The sequence below is a fragment of the Pygoscelis adeliae genome, unplaced genomic scaffold (assembly GCF_000699105.1).
Source record: "Pygoscelis adeliae isolate BGI_AS28 unplaced genomic scaffold, ASM69910v1 Scaffold36, whole genome shotgun sequence".
NCBI lineage: Eukaryota > Metazoa > Chordata > Aves > Sphenisciformes > Spheniscidae > Pygoscelis > Pygoscelis adeliae.
The window spans coordinates 2,763,177-2,781,167 of record NW_008824934.1 but is presented as its reverse complement, the minus strand read 5'-3'; the positions used below and the strand labels follow the sequence as shown (position 1 = coordinate 2,781,167).

Here is a 17,991-nt window from a genome sequence, read left to right as displayed (position 1 = left end):
GCCTTTGGTCAGATATAAACACAGCTGTGGTTTTGCTGCAGGTCTTCTACTACGCAGACAGAATCTTCCAGTCGGCAGGTGTGGACAACAATAATGTTCAATATGTCACTGTGTCGATAGGTGCCATCAACGTCGTCATGACTTTGCTTGCTGTAAGTTTCTCTTAGGGCTCTTCGAGTTCTAGCTTGTCCAGTCTCACCTGTCTGTTACTGTTTAAATTAGGTTGTCATTTACACATACTGCGAGCTGCTTTGCACAATAGATGCCCTGCAGTGTCCCCTGGTTGAAGGCAGCTGTGTTAAAGTGATTGATCATGCTGATTTCTCACATGCCTCAGAAGTTTTCAATCTCTGGTCTCCAGGCTGATACGCCCTCCTTTCGCTGTCCAGTGTTACCATGCGGGCTTCCACGCAGTTCTCACTGGGACTGGGTACTGAAGGATGGCCTGCCTGGTCTCTCAGTGTTATTGACACATCCAGCTTTTTGCTGGGTGACTTCATGCCCACAATCCATCAGTAGATGGTGGAAATTTCACTGAATTTCTTAAAAGACAAAGACTACCTTAATACATTTTTGTGGAATAAATAGTGCTGTGCCCCAGGTTTCTGGTCTCTCACCCTCTTCTGTCTCTTCAGGTTTTCATCGTGGAATCCCTGGGGAGGAGAATCCTTCTCCTTGCTGGCTTTGGATTGTGCTGTGTCTCCTGTGCAGTGTTAACTTTGGCCCTCAATCTCCAGGTGTGTAGTTGAATGGCTCAGGTGATCCTACCCGTGCATTTCTGGACCTTCAAGGGAACAGGCTGTCGGTATATTTTGAAGTTGTTTCTACACCCTGGGCGGGAGGGGACAGTATGAAATGTTTCTGTACTTGTAGATCTACCCAAAGTAAACCCAGGAAAAGCTATGATCCTGCTTGTCTGAATATTACTTCCAGTACGTCATGTTCATAATACCTGTCACATCCATTTGTCGAAGCAAGGACCATAGCCAGGCTATGATTTTTGTGGCTAAGTATGGGCATATCTGGCAATGGAGGGTGACACTGGCTTTAGAATGCCTCCAGATCTTACTACATAGTGCCTTGAATGTGTTGGTGATGTTCAGATAGGAACCACATCTAACCTGGGATTAAATTCTTCACAGACCACTGTCTCATGGATGTCTTACCTCAGCATAGTGTGTGTCATTGTTTACATCATCGGACATGCTATTGGAGCCAGTAAGTATGCACAGTTTAGTCCAGTCTCCTCCACGAGCTGGGTAAAGCCAAGTGTTATGCTGAATTTCAAATCAAAAGCTTTGTGGAGCTAATCCAAGGAGATCAAATTTCTTCTCTGTGTGGCCATGCACCTTGTTGATTGTCAGCTAGGCAGTGATTTGCTGGCTGCGTCCGTGAGGCAGGGGAGCATCTGGCTTTCAAGAGGAAAAACAAAGGCACAATTGTGCTTGTGCCTGAGATTCCCCCAGTAAGACTGGGAGCAAAACTGCGCTGAGACAGTGAGCCCTACCAACTGGGCAGGGATGTTGCACGCTTGCATCTCTAGGCAACAAATGAAATTAAAAGCAACTCAAATTATATGTGTGGCCCTGCACATCACTTTGCAGAAAGGAGATGTACAGATAGATGTGTATATGGGAAAGGCTTTTGTCCTGACTCAGCTTCTTAGTGTGGTAGTTGTCTGCTTTGCTTAGAAAGCCCTGTCAGACCCTTGCTGGATGCAGCAATGCGGTTTTGAAACTCCTGTAGAGGTTTCACTGGCAGACGGAATTACATACAACCTTTCCTTTTCCATTTATGCCATCAGGCGGATTCAAGCGCTGGGGGCAGGGAGATTGCTGGAGGGGGACCACCAGGCCAGCTGGACCTGTGGCCTGACCCCGTCAATGAGAACATGGTCTATTCCTGCTTAACGGTGCCACAGGGCAGCAGTGCAGGGCGCGGGCCTGAGGGCTTGTTCCATGAGTCATTTTTCCAACACCTGCATGTGTTGGGGTGTTTCTCTGTTTTTCTTTTTTTAAGAAGCAATCACCTGCTTAGTTGCTGCTCATAAGGTGCTCTCTGGAGAGACAGTTTGTGTTTATCAACCTTATTTTACAATTTGTGCAGGAGATGGGTTCATGGCTAAGGTGCAGCCATAGGAGAGAAGAGGTTGATTGCTGTGTGTGAGCTTAGGAAAGTCATTTAGTTGCCCTGTTTTTTTTTTTTAATTTAATCCCTTATTTGATTTATTGGGTGTTTCTAAACACTAGTAGTTTAGAAACCATTGCCTGCCACTGAAGTGAACAGTGTAATCTAGGAATTCAGAGTGGGGTAATTGCCTTGGGGATTTCCAAATATGCAACTACCTTCCAGGTCCAATTCCCTTTGTGATGATCACCGAGATGTTCCTGCAGTCATCCCGGCCTGCAGCGTTCATGGTGGGTGGGTCTGTGCACTGGCTATGCAACTTCACCGTGGGGCTTGTGTTCCTCTACATGGAGGTAAGATGTGATCACAGGACAGGGCAAGACTTCAGCTTAAAATTAGTATCTTCACCCCTGTGTTCTTAGAGAGAGCCTTTTTAATCCTGAGAGCCATAAATGCCCAAGTTGGTTCCCAGTACCTGTACGCAGGATTATGTATTAAGGGCAAGAAACTGATGTTAATCAGCATTTTTTATCACATCTGTCTGTTGCACATGCTTTAAAAGAAAGCAGTTATTTTTCCAGGCGAATGTCTGATCCTGAATTCGGGAGCATGGAAAAGATTGCAAATTCCCCATCTTCCATTTTAGCCAATTTTAGCTTTTGATCTCTAGGTCACCAGTTCAAACTGATCCCCAGCAGTAGTGACCCATAAATTGCTACCGTTGATGATTTTAGCCTGTGCAAAGGGAGATGGCGAGTTTAGTTTGATTTATGTAACAGACCCTCACCCTCCTTTTCCAGTAAATCCATGGTGGTGGTATGAGAAGAGAGAATCTAGAACCACCCCTAACTTCTTCTAGTCGTTCAACTTAAAATATGTGCACATCATTGGCTGCTTTTTTTATAGCTATTGCAGGATTCAGCATGTCCAGATCATGTAATGTATACAGCTGGAGTATTCCTTTGATCCCTGCTCTGTCTTCTTTCATTGCCCTAGGCTGGACTGGGGCCCTACAGCTTCCTCATCTTCTGTGCCATCTGCCTTGCCACTATAGTTTACATCTTCTTTATTGTTCCTGAGACGAAGAACAAAACCTTCATGGAAATCAACAAGATCATGGCCAAGAGGAACAAGGTGGAGGTTCAGGAAGACAAAGAAGAGTTTGAGGATTTCCACACTGTCCCAGGCGGGCAGGTAGAGAAGAAAGAAATCTCCAGCAGTGAACTGTGACCCAGCCCAGTGTTTGGCCTGGCCCAGATATTTTTCAGGATCTGTTCAGTGGGAGAACAAATACATTGATTCATTGTTTGATACCGATCTTCATTCAGACCTTCTGCAAACTTCCCACAGCAGGAGTTTCCAAATAAGCCACTGTGTCTTGAGAGTGTTCTCATTGTGAGTAATTAGCAGGACCATTCTGCTTCATGGCATAGCCACTGCCAAGGCAAATTACTCATTCATGGTATTTGTCACAGGGAAAGGGCAATATCCTCAGCCAGCTCAGTTCCTGTGATCACAAAACCTATGTCATAAGGTGATGTATGTCCCTGATGTCCTGACTGACACATCTCAGGTGACACAAGCCAGCACTTGGGCTGGGTTTTGGTCAGTCGTGTGCAAGGAGTGCACTATATTCCTCTGAGGAACTGTCATTCATGTATTTGAGGGTCCAACATGAGTGATGCCAGGCCTTTGGTGCACTGGGGTGGCAAGAGCATCAGTTGTTCTGAGGTACTGTGTTAGATGGGCTGACAATGGCATCTACCCTGTCAGCTCTTGTCCTTCCCTTGTGTGCCTCAAAGGACCACTAAACTGGAAGTGCGTATCACTATAATCTCACCCAACTCTCTCCGTCAAATCAAACCTAGTCCTCAACTGTTGCTGATGAGTCCTTCTAAAGCCTTATTCTTGAGGTTAGGAGTCATCCACCTGGCTGTTGTTTATTCACAGCCAACTTATACCTATTTGTTCTAGTGGCACTCTAGTCTTTGAGCTATTTAGCTCATTTCACTCCCTAGTGTTTACACTTCAGTTGCCAAAGAGCAACAAGTCCCTCTCTTAATCCTTTAATAACCCCCATATCCCTACTCTGTACGCATGAGCCAGTAGGAGCTCATTCGTCCCCAAAGATACATGGTATTGAACTCTAAGAACCTCCCTGCTGCGTTGCAGGAGTCAAATTCAGGTTGATTCCTGTGCAATGAGCTACAAGTTGGAGCCTGTGTTTGCAAACACATCCAAACTTGTCGTTAGATTCTGACATTGAGTTGCTTAAATTTAATTTTTGAAATAACTCAGCTCTCAGTACTCGAAACCACTTGAAAAAGTCTTCAAGTGGTTTAGAGCTTGGTCCTTCTACTGGTTTCTGGTTGTGTCCCCTAAGGGCACCATTCCACCTGAAGGCTAAATTGGTTTGGAAAAGCTCTGAGTCTGAAGGACTAGTGCTGACTCTCAGAAGAAAGTAAAGTGCACACTGATAAAAATGGAGGATTTCTTAAAGTTTTTATTAGTTTAGGGGGGTTGGGTGTTAATTATGGCAAATTTAACATGGGGAAATTCAATGCAATTAATTGTTATGTGGGGCTGCTGCCCTCTGTTTTGAAAAAAGCAGAATTGTTGAACAGCCTGGCACGGATTTTGTTGTTGATGGAGATAGCCCTTCACATGATTTACTTTAACCTTAGAAGATGAGTTTTATACCTGCCCTCAAACTTGTGATGTATACATGCTGAAAAAGAAACTGCTCCCGTGCTCAGTCTCTACATCCATTTACAGAAAAGAAGGCATGCCATGGATCAAAGCACAATGATTGCGTAGGACCACACTCTGTCCTGCAAGGGCTTTATGTACCCTTTCCTATGCGGTAGGTCTGCAGGGGAAGGGGTGGTGATTTGATGGTGAGAAATGGGAAGGAAGGACACATGCGGGGAAGATGGTAAGAAACCGAGACTGGGTGAAGGACGTGAGAGAGATTTTACTTGAGAGAGCAGCTCCTTTGACCAGAGAGTGGCACTTTGGCATGTAGGAAGATCTATGTATGGGGACCTAAGTCAAACTCCTGGGTGGGATGTGACAATACAAGGTGTTGGACTGTGCCAAGTTCTGCTCTATTCTTTGTCTCTATCCTACTGATGGAGGCTTTGCTCCCATGTACCTACTGGGAAAAATGACGTGAAGCACTAGCAGGTGCGTAGTGAGCCTATACAAAGCAGAAGGAGAAACAAGCAAAAATCTAAGTTTTCCTCAGTTTCTCCAGAAAGCAGTTCGGATTCTTCTGCTGCCTTAAAAAAAGTTGGGGTCACTGACAGCTGGTGTCAGACTCCAGAACCACCCCCCCCAGGAGGGTCATGGAGGTTTCTCCCCATGCTATGATATCTCCCTTCAGTTGCCCTGATTTGCACAGTGCAAGTGCCCGAATATCTGCAGGACTGAGAACTTGGCTCCACAGGTTCACATGAGTCATCCACCCTGCAAAACCATTGGAGAACGTCCCAAGAAGAGTGTCTCTATCTTTCCCAAGGACAAGCATCCCTCCAGCCTGGCTCACATACCCCTTCTGGATACTCTTTGCTTTACCAGCTGCTCCATTGAGCCATAAATTTGCCATTCCAGACTGGGAGGCCCATGCCATGCAGTAGTGCAGCCAATCTTGTGCCTTGTGGTACAGGGGGAAGCTGATGAAATGGCCTCCTATCCACAATCCCACATCTGTGCCCACAGTCATCACTAGCTCATTATCCCTCTCCTGCGTGGAGTAGGAAAGAACAGTCTGACTGCCAGCATGCTGGGCTTTTGTCCAGAAACATAAGGTGAAGGCTTGGAGAGACATATCATGGAGGGGACGAACATTCACAAAACTCTCAATGTTTTCCACAGGGAAGTAGAAAGCTGGAAAAGTGCTGGATTTAATACCTGAAATAACCAAAAAGCCAGCTGTTACATTTCCTGCTACGCTTATAAATCAGCCCAACTCCTGAAGAATACACCCATAGGAACTGGCAGGGCTGTGACAGTCTTAGCTGTCTTGAGCCAAAGTTACTGATGTGTGTTGTACCAACAGGGAAGGGGGCTTGAAATGATGAAAAGCTTAGCTCCCTCACCCAACTGTTTGGGAAAATCACTTTTTTCCTCTTCTTCCTCTTTTCTCATCTTGTGTAAAATAGAGACGACGATTATTTATCCTAGGGGAACTGTGAGCTTAAATCCTTCACTGTTTGTAAAAATGTGCTTACATGTTGCAGGAGAAAGCTGTAGTTGCTGTGAGAGTAGCTAGATTAGGGCTAGCTTTAATGATGCTGTAGTTGAAGAATTTCCATCAGCAGGCCTAGATATGGGACAAAATTCTACCTGCGTATATCAGTACCAAACCTGTTAATGATTTAGGCCATCAAGGATAGCAGGGCATGGGCTTTTCATCCTTGGAAGGTAAGCTGGACTCAAGAATAGATGTGTCTCTCACCTATGTGGCTCACTCCATTCAGCAACTCTCTCTTCACGTCTTGAAGCTGCATCTGGATTTGTTCCAGTCTGAGGTTGAATTCTTCTGGATGGCATTGTTCTAGAGCAATCAGACAGCTGAATTTACAGAAGACCAGGACCCGTACATAGTAGATTTTCTGCTTTCTAGTTTGTAGAAGGTTTGGGGAAAACCTTTGTTTTAAAATGCAGGGTTCTCACCTCCATATGGTGCCTGGCTAATCAGCCATGCCAGAGCTGTTTCTACAATGGTTATCCTCACCCATATGGATGCAGACACACTTGAACCTAGTATTCTTGTGTGCCATGTAGCACCACTTATCTTGGGAGATCTGTGTGACGCCATTGCGGTCAAAACAAAGGGCTGGTGCACAACCTACAGCTACCACTGCACCATTAGAAGCAAGATGTGTTGGCAAGGGGCAAAGAGGCACATGGGCCATCTCCACCTGCTGTGCAAGGACACTGCTGCTCCTGGGAAAGGTTATCTCCAGCATGCCTAGCTTAAGTGATTTGCAGCTTAACTCCTTCCACATAGGTTTCTTGTCCCTCCCTGGGGAAAGCTTGAGTCCTGCCCGCTGACTCCCTTTACCTTGGGTGAGTTTGGCTCTGAAGGAGGACTCCACCACCCGCCCGTTGAGGGGCTGAGCATGCCGGTAGTCATTACGCAGCGTCCTGTTTTGCCAGTCCAGCAAGGTGTTCTCCAGGAGGCTGATCTGTGAGCAACGCAGGCTTATTATGGCGGGCAATAGGAATAACAGCTTTGCCGAGAAGTGCAGTGCAGATCCTGCAACTCAGGATTAAACCTAGCGATTTGTTGTAGAGGAACCCACAGGGTCTCTTGCTGAGTATTAGCAAGGGAAAGGAACAGAACATGAGGGCTCTTATCAGCTAATTCATGATAAAGATATTTTGCCTGAAGGAAGTTTTTAACATCTGCCTGATGGTATGCATGGATGGAGATTTTGCTGCTACTCTGTAGCATGCTGTTTTCTCACAAATGCCTACTAGCCTTCCCCCTGCCAAAAAGAGTATTTCTTTTTCAAATGGGAACACACCGTGATCCTCCATTACTGTAGTCTCCACTTTATCTTGTTCTTCTCCTAGAAGAAAATGTTTCTGTTGTTTCTTTCTCATTAAGGAAGGTGAACCACTCTGCAAGACTCAACAGTAAGCTTATTTTACTTGTGTTACTTTTTTCCCTGCTAAAGCCTTTGTCCTGACAAAGCAGACAGAGCGAAGAGAAGGGGATCCTGCCATGTGACAGTATTCAACTGCTGGCACAAGTGGGGTTACTGCCCAGTGCTCCTGTGCACTCAACAGGGTCCTTTGTTAATGCCTCTGCTGGAGCCTGGACGAACCCTCTCCTGTCAATGCAGCCAAAACTCACAGCAGGCCACTCCTGAAATGATCCCATCTAGCTGCACAATGTAAGCGTAGACAAGAAAAAACCCCAAAATGCTTGGTTTTTTAAACTCAAAATAGTTCTAGAAAAGTGTGCCAGTTATTCTGTAACTGCCTTAATGTTATGAATGGCTCTTACGTTTTTTAGGGGGTTTTTTGGACTCTTGCAGTAGTTTTTGCCTTGTTGATTCTGACTGGTCTCTTCCTTTTCATAGTGCTTCAGTATGGTTGAGCTTAACTGAGCAGAGAGCTTTGTTATGGCTCACCAGACCTCAGGTAAACTGCTGCTGTACAGAAACTGACCCTTGCTGTGATGTAGCATCATGGTGTCGTTACAGCCACCTGTAATTCCAGCTGCTTAGGAGTCTATCCCAAAAAGCCCTGTGTGAGAAATGCCCTATCAGCGCCTCTGTCAGCCTGTTCCCAAAATCACTGGAGGACAGAAAAGGGAACTTGTGTGGAAAGGTGAAGCGTGGAGGAAAGAGAAGCTGCTCTGTCTGGTAAACAGCTATCACTTACCTGTGTGTGTGACAGGACAATCGGAGAATGGAAGATGGTCCAGATCACGCTCTCGGAGCAAGGTGGGGTTGTTAGTGAGCCCTGGTACCTGTAGAAGTGTGAGAGGTTTTCTGGCAGCATGGCTTGGACATCCAGAGAAATGAGCTTTGTTGATTGACCTCAAAAGGAAACAGAGAGGCAATAGGAACAATTAATGGAGAACAAAGAGAAAGGAGAGAGTGGTGTTAGAGCTGGGGTTGGCAAATCACTTTGCCCAGAGCACTGGTATATTAGACCTTTGGCAGAACTGGATGAAGACGGAGGGAAGTGAATGGGTCCTTTCAGTGGATCTACGGGTTGTCATTCAGAGATACCTGGGGTCCTAGAGGTGGTGGGCAACTGCACCTCAGTGCTCTGCCAGTAGCTGCTAGTCCTCCCAGGAAGCAGAGTATATTAGTGCAGCGGAGCACCTGCTATCTGGGCGTACAGGCTGCAGGATCGTAGGATGTTGTTATTTGATGGTGCTGCAGCGTGTTGCGTAGACCTACCAGGAGTATGTTTATTGCTGCCTTGAGCATCTTCCGTGCCACCCTGCTGTGTGGGCTGCTGTTTGAGCTGTGTGGGCAGGGATGGCGTGAAGTTGTGCATGGCTGAGGATGCTTGGCCACGTAACTGCAAGCAAAGCAGCAGCAAAATGTCTGTCCCCAGACCCAGTACGTACATACAGGTTTTGAGAATATCAAGGATGGAGAAAGGCATTCCCAGGTCTTACCTGCAAACCTGATTTTTGCCAGTTTGGAAATGAATTCACTGTAGTAGGTATTCTCGAAGTGCCCGTCCTAAACACAGCATAGAGCCACAAGGTTAGTGACCTGCCTGTCCTTCTATACTATTAATCAGCTTGGAGGACTAATTGATAAATTGGGAGACAAAGAGAACAAATAGTATTGCAAATCTCTTGGTAGGCTGGACAATCCTAGGCATGATAAGGTATGTACACATAGGTCTCGGGTAGAATAGTGAACTATAAGGATCCTTTTTCACCACTTCTAAATCTACACAAAATCAAGTGCTCTCACTTGCAGATCAGAGCAAGGCCTTGAGGTACAGCAGGGAAAACCCAGCTGCCACACCTGATAATCCATCTGTACTTCTTATGGGGGACATTTTTCTGGGGCTCCCAAGTTGTATTGGCTGGTATGGTGTGAACCCCAGATGGCATAAGGGAAGAACAGTCCTGCTACAGCACAGCTTCCTCAAACTGGTAGCAGACATCATCTCTTAGGATAGATGTGCAAACCTAGTACAGGCTGCTTGTGTCTGGACTGTGATTATAGCATAAACAGTGATCACAGACTGGCCTTGCTCAGCAGCCTGGGTGTCAAACCTACCACATACAGGAAGGCAAGCACAGCCAATCCATTTGGTTTGTCTTTGGCTTCTTCAAAGCTTGAGTAGTCAGCTGAGTTGTAATGGACAATGTGCAGCTGTCAGAAGAGAGACAGGGTCATTTAGCAAGAAGTCATGAATGTCTTCCTTGGTGCTTTAAAGTACCCAATACAGTCTGAAGGGAGAGTCACCATCCCAATTCCTGCTACTTGTGCCTCACAGCGCAGCCAAATAAACCTTTAGTTTAATAGGTTTGTGACAAATGTGGAAGAACAACTCCATCTTTGAAGGATATTAGTGCTATTGCAACGGCTTTTCTTAGTCGTCTGTGCCAGCACCGTCAGGCTCAGCCCTTGCATTGCACCAACCACCTGCAGTTATGGGAGCCCTGTTTCTCCCACTTGCCTCTGCATTCCTCCCTGCAGGTTTTGTGGGCTGCAGCTTCCCATTTCCCAATTGCCAGACTTGCAGCATACCCTCTCTCCAGCCCACTCCGTTCACAAGTACCTCTGCAAAGTATCTCATCCCGTCTATGGTGTGTTCGGAGCCGCTGGTCTCCAGGTCCAGGCCACCCCAGTGCAGATGCATCTGTACAGCTGTGTAGAGGCCTGGGAGCCCTCTGGAAATGTGCATGGTGGGTGGCAGATCAATCTGAACTGAAAAAACAGGATTGGAGACAGCAATGGGTGCAGCCATGCCCGTTCTTGTAGTTATGCTTACAGTGCCTAGTGCTTTCTGCCAGTAACACCCTCTCTGAAATAAGCTGGCACAGGGAATTAACTCCAGTATGCAAGGAAAACCACTGAAGCTTAAAGCTACGTGTGCTTAAAATTTTTCCTGACCTCAGGCTCGTGCACCTCAAAGACCACACCAGGCACAAAGATGACTGGGCACTAGCTGTGCCTGCAGACTTTTTTTTCCATCTGAGCAGCTCTAGGTTTTTCCTTAGGCACGAATAAAGGTGCTTTAATGCTCATTTCTTGTGCAGTACATCACATCTTTCAGGGCTCTGCATGGATTTGTTAGCTACTTTATTTCCAAGGAAGAAAAAGGGGATAGAAATCAACAAAGTGACTGGCCTCATCTAACCTGCCATCATGATTTCCAGTATTCTGGACTGTGCACGTTCTAGGAACAGGCATACTGGGCCAGAGCCCTGTAAGTTTGAAAAGGCTGTGTTAATGCTTGAAGGATTTGTAGAGACAAATCTCTCTGCTTCTCTTCGCCAAGGAGTATTCACAAAGACACTATGAAACATTTGTCTTCCTGCTAATGTACTGCCACAAATCATATTTATGTTAATAAAGATGCCAAACCTAGGAGTGAAAATGGAGAATTGTCTCATCCTAATGGAAGCCCAGAGCATGTTATAAAAAATAGCGACTATCTTTGCAAAATGTAGCACAGTATATATGATTTATTAGTCATAGTTTGGGTTTGTGAGAAGTTTGTTTTGTTTGTAAACTGGTTACAGACAGGCAAGGTGAAAACATGTTTCCTTGTAATATCCCAGAGTCTAGAGTGGGGGGAAAAAAATCCATCTACCCTACTTTTTATGTAAGATCCCTGCTGACTGCCTTCCATAATTAAGGTTATGTACCTCAGGTACCTCACTACGGTTTCTACTTTCTGCAAAACACAGCCAGAGAACTGTGTTCTGAGTTTATGGGAAGCTTAAGTCTTCTGTAAGATATTTTATGCAAATACTTCCCTGAAAGCATGAAGGTAGGTGACAGCCCAGTTTGCTTCTATTTTTCACCCATGTAAAGTGTGTGTGGAAAGCATGACTGCTCTGAGCTGGAAGTGCCTTACTCCTACTTAGCTCTAGTTTTGCCAGGCAGTGGGAAATCAGCTGGGATTACGCAGTGTGAATCTGGGTGCAACTGTGCCTTTCTCCAGCATTTCTGCTCTGCAATTGGGACTCTTGTCCGTTACTGCCTGACAGATTACAGCACAGGCAGCCAGCCTATTTTCCCATCTCTGGCCTCTGAGGCGGTTGAGTTAATGAAGGCCACACTTGAGGTCCCAGTTCTAAGAAAAATCTGCTACTGGAGGAAGCTGCACGCACCCTCCATGGATGACATTTTAATCTTCCAGAGCTATGTGTGTCCTTGCTACCGACTAGAGGACCAATCCTGGTTTAAAAAAAAAAAAAAAAAAAAGTCTAAATGCCAAATACAAAAGTCTTCATTAACCTAAGGTTATCTGTGAGAGTGTGTCTGCACAGATGTGGTAGATTGTCTGCACAAGGAATTTGCGCCTCTCTGTGCTACTGCAAATAGGCTTTATCAGGTGGGATTTAGCCTGGTAATTACACAACTAGAGAGAAAGTGTAGCTGGTGTCTTAGGTGAGACACTTGGTCTCCAGCTCCTGAGAGCCTGTAAGGAGAGTCCTGCTGATAAATCCGTCTCCTGTCCCTTTCAGATCTGCTGAATGTTTTCTGATGTGGCCCAGTGGAATGTTTTCCTTGAAAGATATTGCTACCCTGTCCCATCGCACTGAAGCCAGTAGGAAAACCTAGCCTGACTTCAGAGGAGCTATGAATAAGGACAGTCATTTTGCCTTTGTGCTTTTCTAAAATGCCCTACATCAGAAAATCATTGTTTTGATGTTAACAAAAGAATAGGAGAATACACCTGTGCAGTCAGAGATCTGAAAGCTAAACCTGCAGGAATTAATTTGTAGGCAGTCAGGGTAGAAATGCTGACATGAGAGCTTCTAACTGAATGTTGAGCTTGTGTGGGTGACAAACAGGAGTACTTATTCATTACGACTTTTAGAAATACAATCACAACAGCCTTTCTCTGAAGGCAGTATGTCTCTCATCACTTCATTTCCCTGCTCTCGCTCCATACTTCTCTTTCTCTTACAGAGAGGAAGAAAGGACTGTCGTGCAGGATTACAGAGCTACCAGCTTTATGTTCCAAACACCGTCCCAAAAACACTCATTCACTCCCCGCTGCAGCTATTAGAAAATTCTCTCATTGCTCATCTGTAGTCCAACAGCATTATCCCAACAGTACCAGCTGATGACTTATTTAGACAATGAATTACAGACTGCAGCAGGGGAATCCAGGACCTCCTAAACTATAAACCCTGCCCCGAGACTGTGTGGCCAAAGGCAAGGTTTTAACCCATGCTGTGCTTCAGCTTCCCTTCCTGAGACCTGAAATACCAATCCTCTGACTGTAAGGGAGGGATTCTCCTGTGTGTTGTACTTTATGTGATCTACATCTAACCGAACCTTGGATGCAAACTTGCTACTGAACTATGGTTCTCTATTTCTATCACTTCTAGCTCTTAGTATTATACAGGGGAAAAAGATGCATTTTATGAATGCAGAGAGGAGTCAGTATGTACCAAATACCATTCATTACTATAGTCCTGCAGTATTCTAGTACACTGAAAGGAAGGGTCAATCTCTACTGCTCTAGCTGCCTTTTATCCCTTATGGTCTTGCAGAACCATAACTGCCTTTTATTTCTCTGGTTTATATATGTGTTTCTGGAGAGCTTTCCTGTGTGATTGGGGAAAACAGCAAAACTAGGAGAGCAGAATGAAGTGAGATAGCAAAGCAAAATAAGGCGAGTTAAAAAAAAAAAAGGGCATTGTCTGTGAATAGCATTTCAATCAGCTAAAACGAATAATCTGTTCTTGCACTGTCATGAGCTTGACATCCTCCCAGGACATCTGCTCAGCCATGGAAGAAAAAACTTTCCACCCCTACGGCAAAGCTGACTCATTCCACTGCATTTCAACCTCGTGTCTCTTGCTGGCCACAAAAGGTGTGTGACAATGTTCTAGCTATGGCAGAATGCTGCAGTGATCATACAGGAGCTGTTCCCGTATCCTGCGTGTGCTGGGAAAATACATATCTGAACTCATAAAGTCTCCTTTATACCCCAAACATAATGTAATAAGTGAATGCTACACTGCCCACGTGAAACCTCCGGAGGATACACCACAGCCTACTTTATAGCTTAAAAGCAGAAAGCTGTCAGGTTTAGGTAGCTCTTCCATCAGCTGTCCCAGCAGGAAGGTATGTTTTTTCTCTCACTGAATGCACTGCAGGACTAACTCGGTGTGATGCACAGAAACCTGAACTCATCAGTGCAGGATGCTAACAAAGAGGTGTGGATAAAAGGGTTGGGTTTTAAGGACAGACCTACCATTAAAGACATCTGCATTTCAAAAATGTAAGGTCTTTGCTTTGCTGCTGCTGGCCTGTTCCCTGCACTGTTGGCTGCCAGCATCACCCGCTGTCTTGGAAACAGTGCATGGGAGGCCCCTGGATGCTGCATGTGCAGTGATCCATGCACATACCAAGCCATGGCTCAGGGGCAAAATGAGGCTGAAGGGGACAGGCAGCACTTGCTTCCTTGTGCCTTAGAGCCTCGCTTTCTGACAGCTAGAGCTGCTGCAGGACCAAATAAACTCCTTCAGCTGTATGTCCTGATTTCTGATTCAGGCTGCTCCCTTGTCAGCAGTTACTTCTTGACCGGCTCCTCTTTTTAGGTAGGTAACGAGAAGGATCCCCCCAGTCTTACCGGAGTGACCGTTGTTGGTCATTGTGAAATCCCCTTGCAAAGGCCCATCATAACCACTCAGCTCCAGCTGCAGTAACTGGGGGTTGTACCTCACTTTTTTCCTCTGGATGTCAATTGGAGATTGGTGCTTGCCGGCACAGTCTGCAAAGTGCTTTCCCCAGTGCTCTTCATCCAGCTCTCCTTCTGTGTGGAGGAGAAGCAAACCAGGTCATTAGGACACGGTGAGAACTGCTGTTAGCTCAGGAGTCAGAAAACTCTTCTCATTTGCCAGCAGGGCATGTCAATCTGGTTATTGTAACACCAGGAGCTGCAGCAATAAAAGGTTGCTCTGCCTTCCCTAGAGTGAAAATAAACATTATTCTGTCTGCAGGACAACTGTGCTGCAAAATAAGAAACCTGCATTGCAGTAATAGCTTACTGATCGCTGGAGACTGAACCTTCACGGAAAGAGAAGCAGTGTTTATATAGAAATGGGGATTTAAATGGGTCTCAACCACCACAGGTGTGGAATCAGGTTCTCAATGAACGTGAGAGTGAATAGGACCAGGGCAATGGGTGGAAAGTCTCTGCTTAGGATTGGGAACTGGCATCAAATTTGCTATTTTTAACTAAGGAGAGAGCTAACAAAAGAAGAATTGGAGTGAAATGGTTTAAATAAATGGAACCTTTTGTATGTGTTCTGGGATAGGAGTGGTCTGGGGTGGCTTTGATGTCCTGGGTGCATTCTTATTAACAAAACCCACCCCTTCTCCTGAGCGCAGTGCTATGTCTCTTTCTGGCACCCCCTTTTTACACGCAACAAATAATGACAAAGTGATTCATTGCTTTTGTGAGACAGATCCTGGTGTGGAATAGTACCTGAGCCTCCCAATTTCGGGATTTGGTTGATTGCTCTGAGCTCTTGATGCCCCTTCAGCCCCCAGGCCTAATAGCCCCTAAAGGTCATGCTAAGTGTCAATACCGGCTCCTTTTCCTGCTTGGTGTCACTAGCTCAGACACAAACATTTGACATGGGACTAAGAACTAAAGGCCCTAGCTTCACCTGCACGTGCTCATGGTGTCCGCAAGTATTTAATACTAAACCCCCCTCTGTGGTCACCTATGGAGGGAGCAAATGTGTAGGAGACCTGGCATGCTGGATGCTATCCTTTTTCCAATGGCTCTAAGCCTCTTAGCCTTAATTTGAATCTTTCCTGCAGAGGTCTGGGTGCTGCTGAAACCATTAACAGATGCCTGAACCCTTCAAGGCTATTTGCTCTCTCCATGCTGCTATATTTAGCACTTCAAGCGTAAGTAGAAATTTTAATGCCATCTCTGTCACGGCCGTGACTGACAATCAGTATGGAAACCTTTTCTTCTTCACCCCAGAACTGCAATATAGTGATCAATGTCAGAGTCACATCTGTCTGAGAGAAACAGAGCTAGAGCTAAGGAATAATCATCATGTGACTGCTGAACTCACTGACTTCAAATCCTGCAGAGATGGTTTGGAAGGAGAGGTGACTTTTTAAAAGAAAATAGTTCAAAGCTACTTCATCATCTTCCTAATTTTCAAATTATTATATTTATGGCCACACCTGGGGATTTGTTACTATTTGCCAATTCTTTTCTTTTTATTTCATTTAAGCAATGTCAGTTTGCAGGTGTTTGTTTCCTGACATTGATTAAATATGGGGGGCTTAGGAGATGCAGACAGCCTGGCCAAAAGAAAATCCAGAGAGAACTTCTGCAAATAGCTTAGTGTCCTAATTGCAATAGTGTATCTACTCAACAATATCCTTTGTTTTAGCTTGATTCCCAGTCCACTGAAGATCATAAAAGGACTACCGTTTACTTTAATGAGCTCTGCAAACAACCCCCTGAAACAAATGAAAATCCGATAAAATTTCACAAAATATATAAATACATAAATAAGCACTTCTTAGTGATCTGTACCGCATGGGATATGGCAATAAAATAATGAGCAGGCAGTATTTAAAGCTTTTCCTTCCAGGATCATCCAAAGGGCAGCTTTTATTCTAACACATTGTAAAGATTTTCCCCATTGTTTGAACCTCATTGGTCTGCCAACTCTGACAATGTGTCCTAACCACACAAAGGAGTAAAAAGGGGTGACATTGAAGAGAATCACTTTCAAGACACACAGGCATCAATAAAGAGGAATAAATTAGCTGCTCTGTGGAGATCTTTTGCTAATGGAAAGAGTCAAGCTGAGTGTTGCTTCTGCAGTACAAAAAGGATGGGAGTGCCTTTAGCAAGCTGGCAGTCAGTAGCAATCCCAAAACAGCCTCATTTTTCATTACCTTTGTATGTCCAGTGCACGAGGTGAGAGCAGCTCAGATGCACCAGGAGCAGGCGGAACAGGACAGCTGGGACCCACATGTCTCTCGCTGTATCTGCAGTTGGAACCAAAGTGGGGAGTGCCTTTCTTTAAAAAAGCGTAAATACCAATTTACTCTAGGTCTGGCCTTCCCAGCACCCATCCCGCCCTTCTCCTCACCCATCCAAAACAATAACAGCAAACAATGCCACAGATATTTTATTTGGACAGTCAGCTTTAGACGCTAAAGGCACTTTATCGATCCTCTGAACAAAGCTGTCCGTGTGAACGGAACAGGTTTCCCCCGATGGCCAAAGCTGATGGCCTCGGGGTCACTGTCTGACCCCAGCTGCTACACACTCTCTGCCCACTTTTCCTGTCCATTCATTCCTGATGAGCAGGTAGAAAAGCTTCATTACAAGTATGTGTAAACCGGTGCTTTGTAAGCAAAGATACCTAACACAGATCTCAAACACTGTCCTGAGGTGGCCAACTGTTCCTTGTTACACGGAGGAAGGAGCCAAGGCAGAAGGCATTTAAGGGACTGGTTTTCGAAAGCGCTGAGCATTCACAATCTTATTAGAAGTCAAAATTGTAGACACTTAGCTCCTTTGAAAATCAGACTTCTGAGGCCAGATTTAAAAGTGCTCCACACCCAGAGGCCTAGTGTTTCAAAGCATTTTGCTTTCAACATCTTCCCTACTCACTGAAAATCTAGTTTTTAATGTGAGAGATTTGCAACCTTTGGAAAATTCAGAGCTCTGAAAAACTGTTTAGATTGTTGAAAGATACAGGCGTGATACAAGATACTGAAACCCTGATGGCTTTTTAAAAAACATACAGGAATTCAAATAAAAACTAGCTGGTGTCAGATGTGTAAATGCTCTTGTGGACTTCAGCAGCTGCTCTGTACATCTGCAGACATTTGATTTCCTTAAAAATGTGTCCCAACAAAATAATTGCCCAAGGTCCAGTAAACAAGTCATTCGGCAGGGCAGGGAACAGACCATGGATCTTCTGCCTGCCTTTTTGTATCCTGCTACTAGGCAAATGTCATTCCCTTTGAAAAGCCTTCTCCTCCTCCCAAGAATGACACACTACCGACAGCCCTTTCTGCCCAGCGGTGCCTCCCAACCCATAAACCCACTGTTTAATAATAAAAGGGGAGCAGAAATCTCCCCAGGAATGGAATTTTCACCTGGTACTGAGAAGAGCTACAGCTTCCACCA

At 45.2% G+C, this 17,991-nt stretch overlaps 2 protein-coding genes across 2 annotated transcripts in view; one reads left to right on the top strand and one right to left on the bottom strand.

The window, feature by feature from the left end:
- The window catches only part of SLC2A5 (solute carrier family 2 (facilitated glucose/fructose transporter), member 5), a 10,230-nt gene extending 6,873 nt beyond the window's left edge, over positions 1 to 3,357 (top strand). The window contains exons 8-12 of the mRNA XM_009325186.1: positions 42 to 152; positions 636 to 737; positions 1,143 to 1,218; positions 2,353 to 2,480; positions 3,124 to 3,357. Of these exons, the coding sequence (XP_009323461.1) occupies positions 42 to 152; positions 636 to 737; positions 1,143 to 1,218; positions 2,353 to 2,480; positions 3,124 to 3,357 (651 nt within the window). The remainder of the gene's footprint in view (positions 1 to 41; positions 153 to 635; positions 738 to 1,142; positions 1,219 to 2,352; positions 2,481 to 3,123) is intronic.
- A 2,068-nt stretch (positions 3,358 to 5,425) lies between these two features.
- Positions 5,426 to 16,824, bottom strand: CA6 (carbonic anhydrase VI). Its single transcript, XM_009325271.1, has 9 exons — positions 16,746 to 16,824; positions 14,443 to 14,625; positions 10,402 to 10,550; positions 9,897 to 9,992; positions 9,278 to 9,344; positions 8,527 to 8,684; positions 7,187 to 7,319; positions 6,587 to 6,685; positions 5,426 to 6,039 (listed from the first exon to the last, which is right to left on the bottom strand). The coding sequence occupies exons 1-9, from the start codon at positions 16,822 to 16,824 to the stop codon at positions 5,426 to 5,428; spliced, it is 1,578 nt and encodes a 525-aa protein (XP_009323546.1).
- Between the last annotated feature and the right edge of the window lie 1,167 nt (positions 16,825 to 17,991).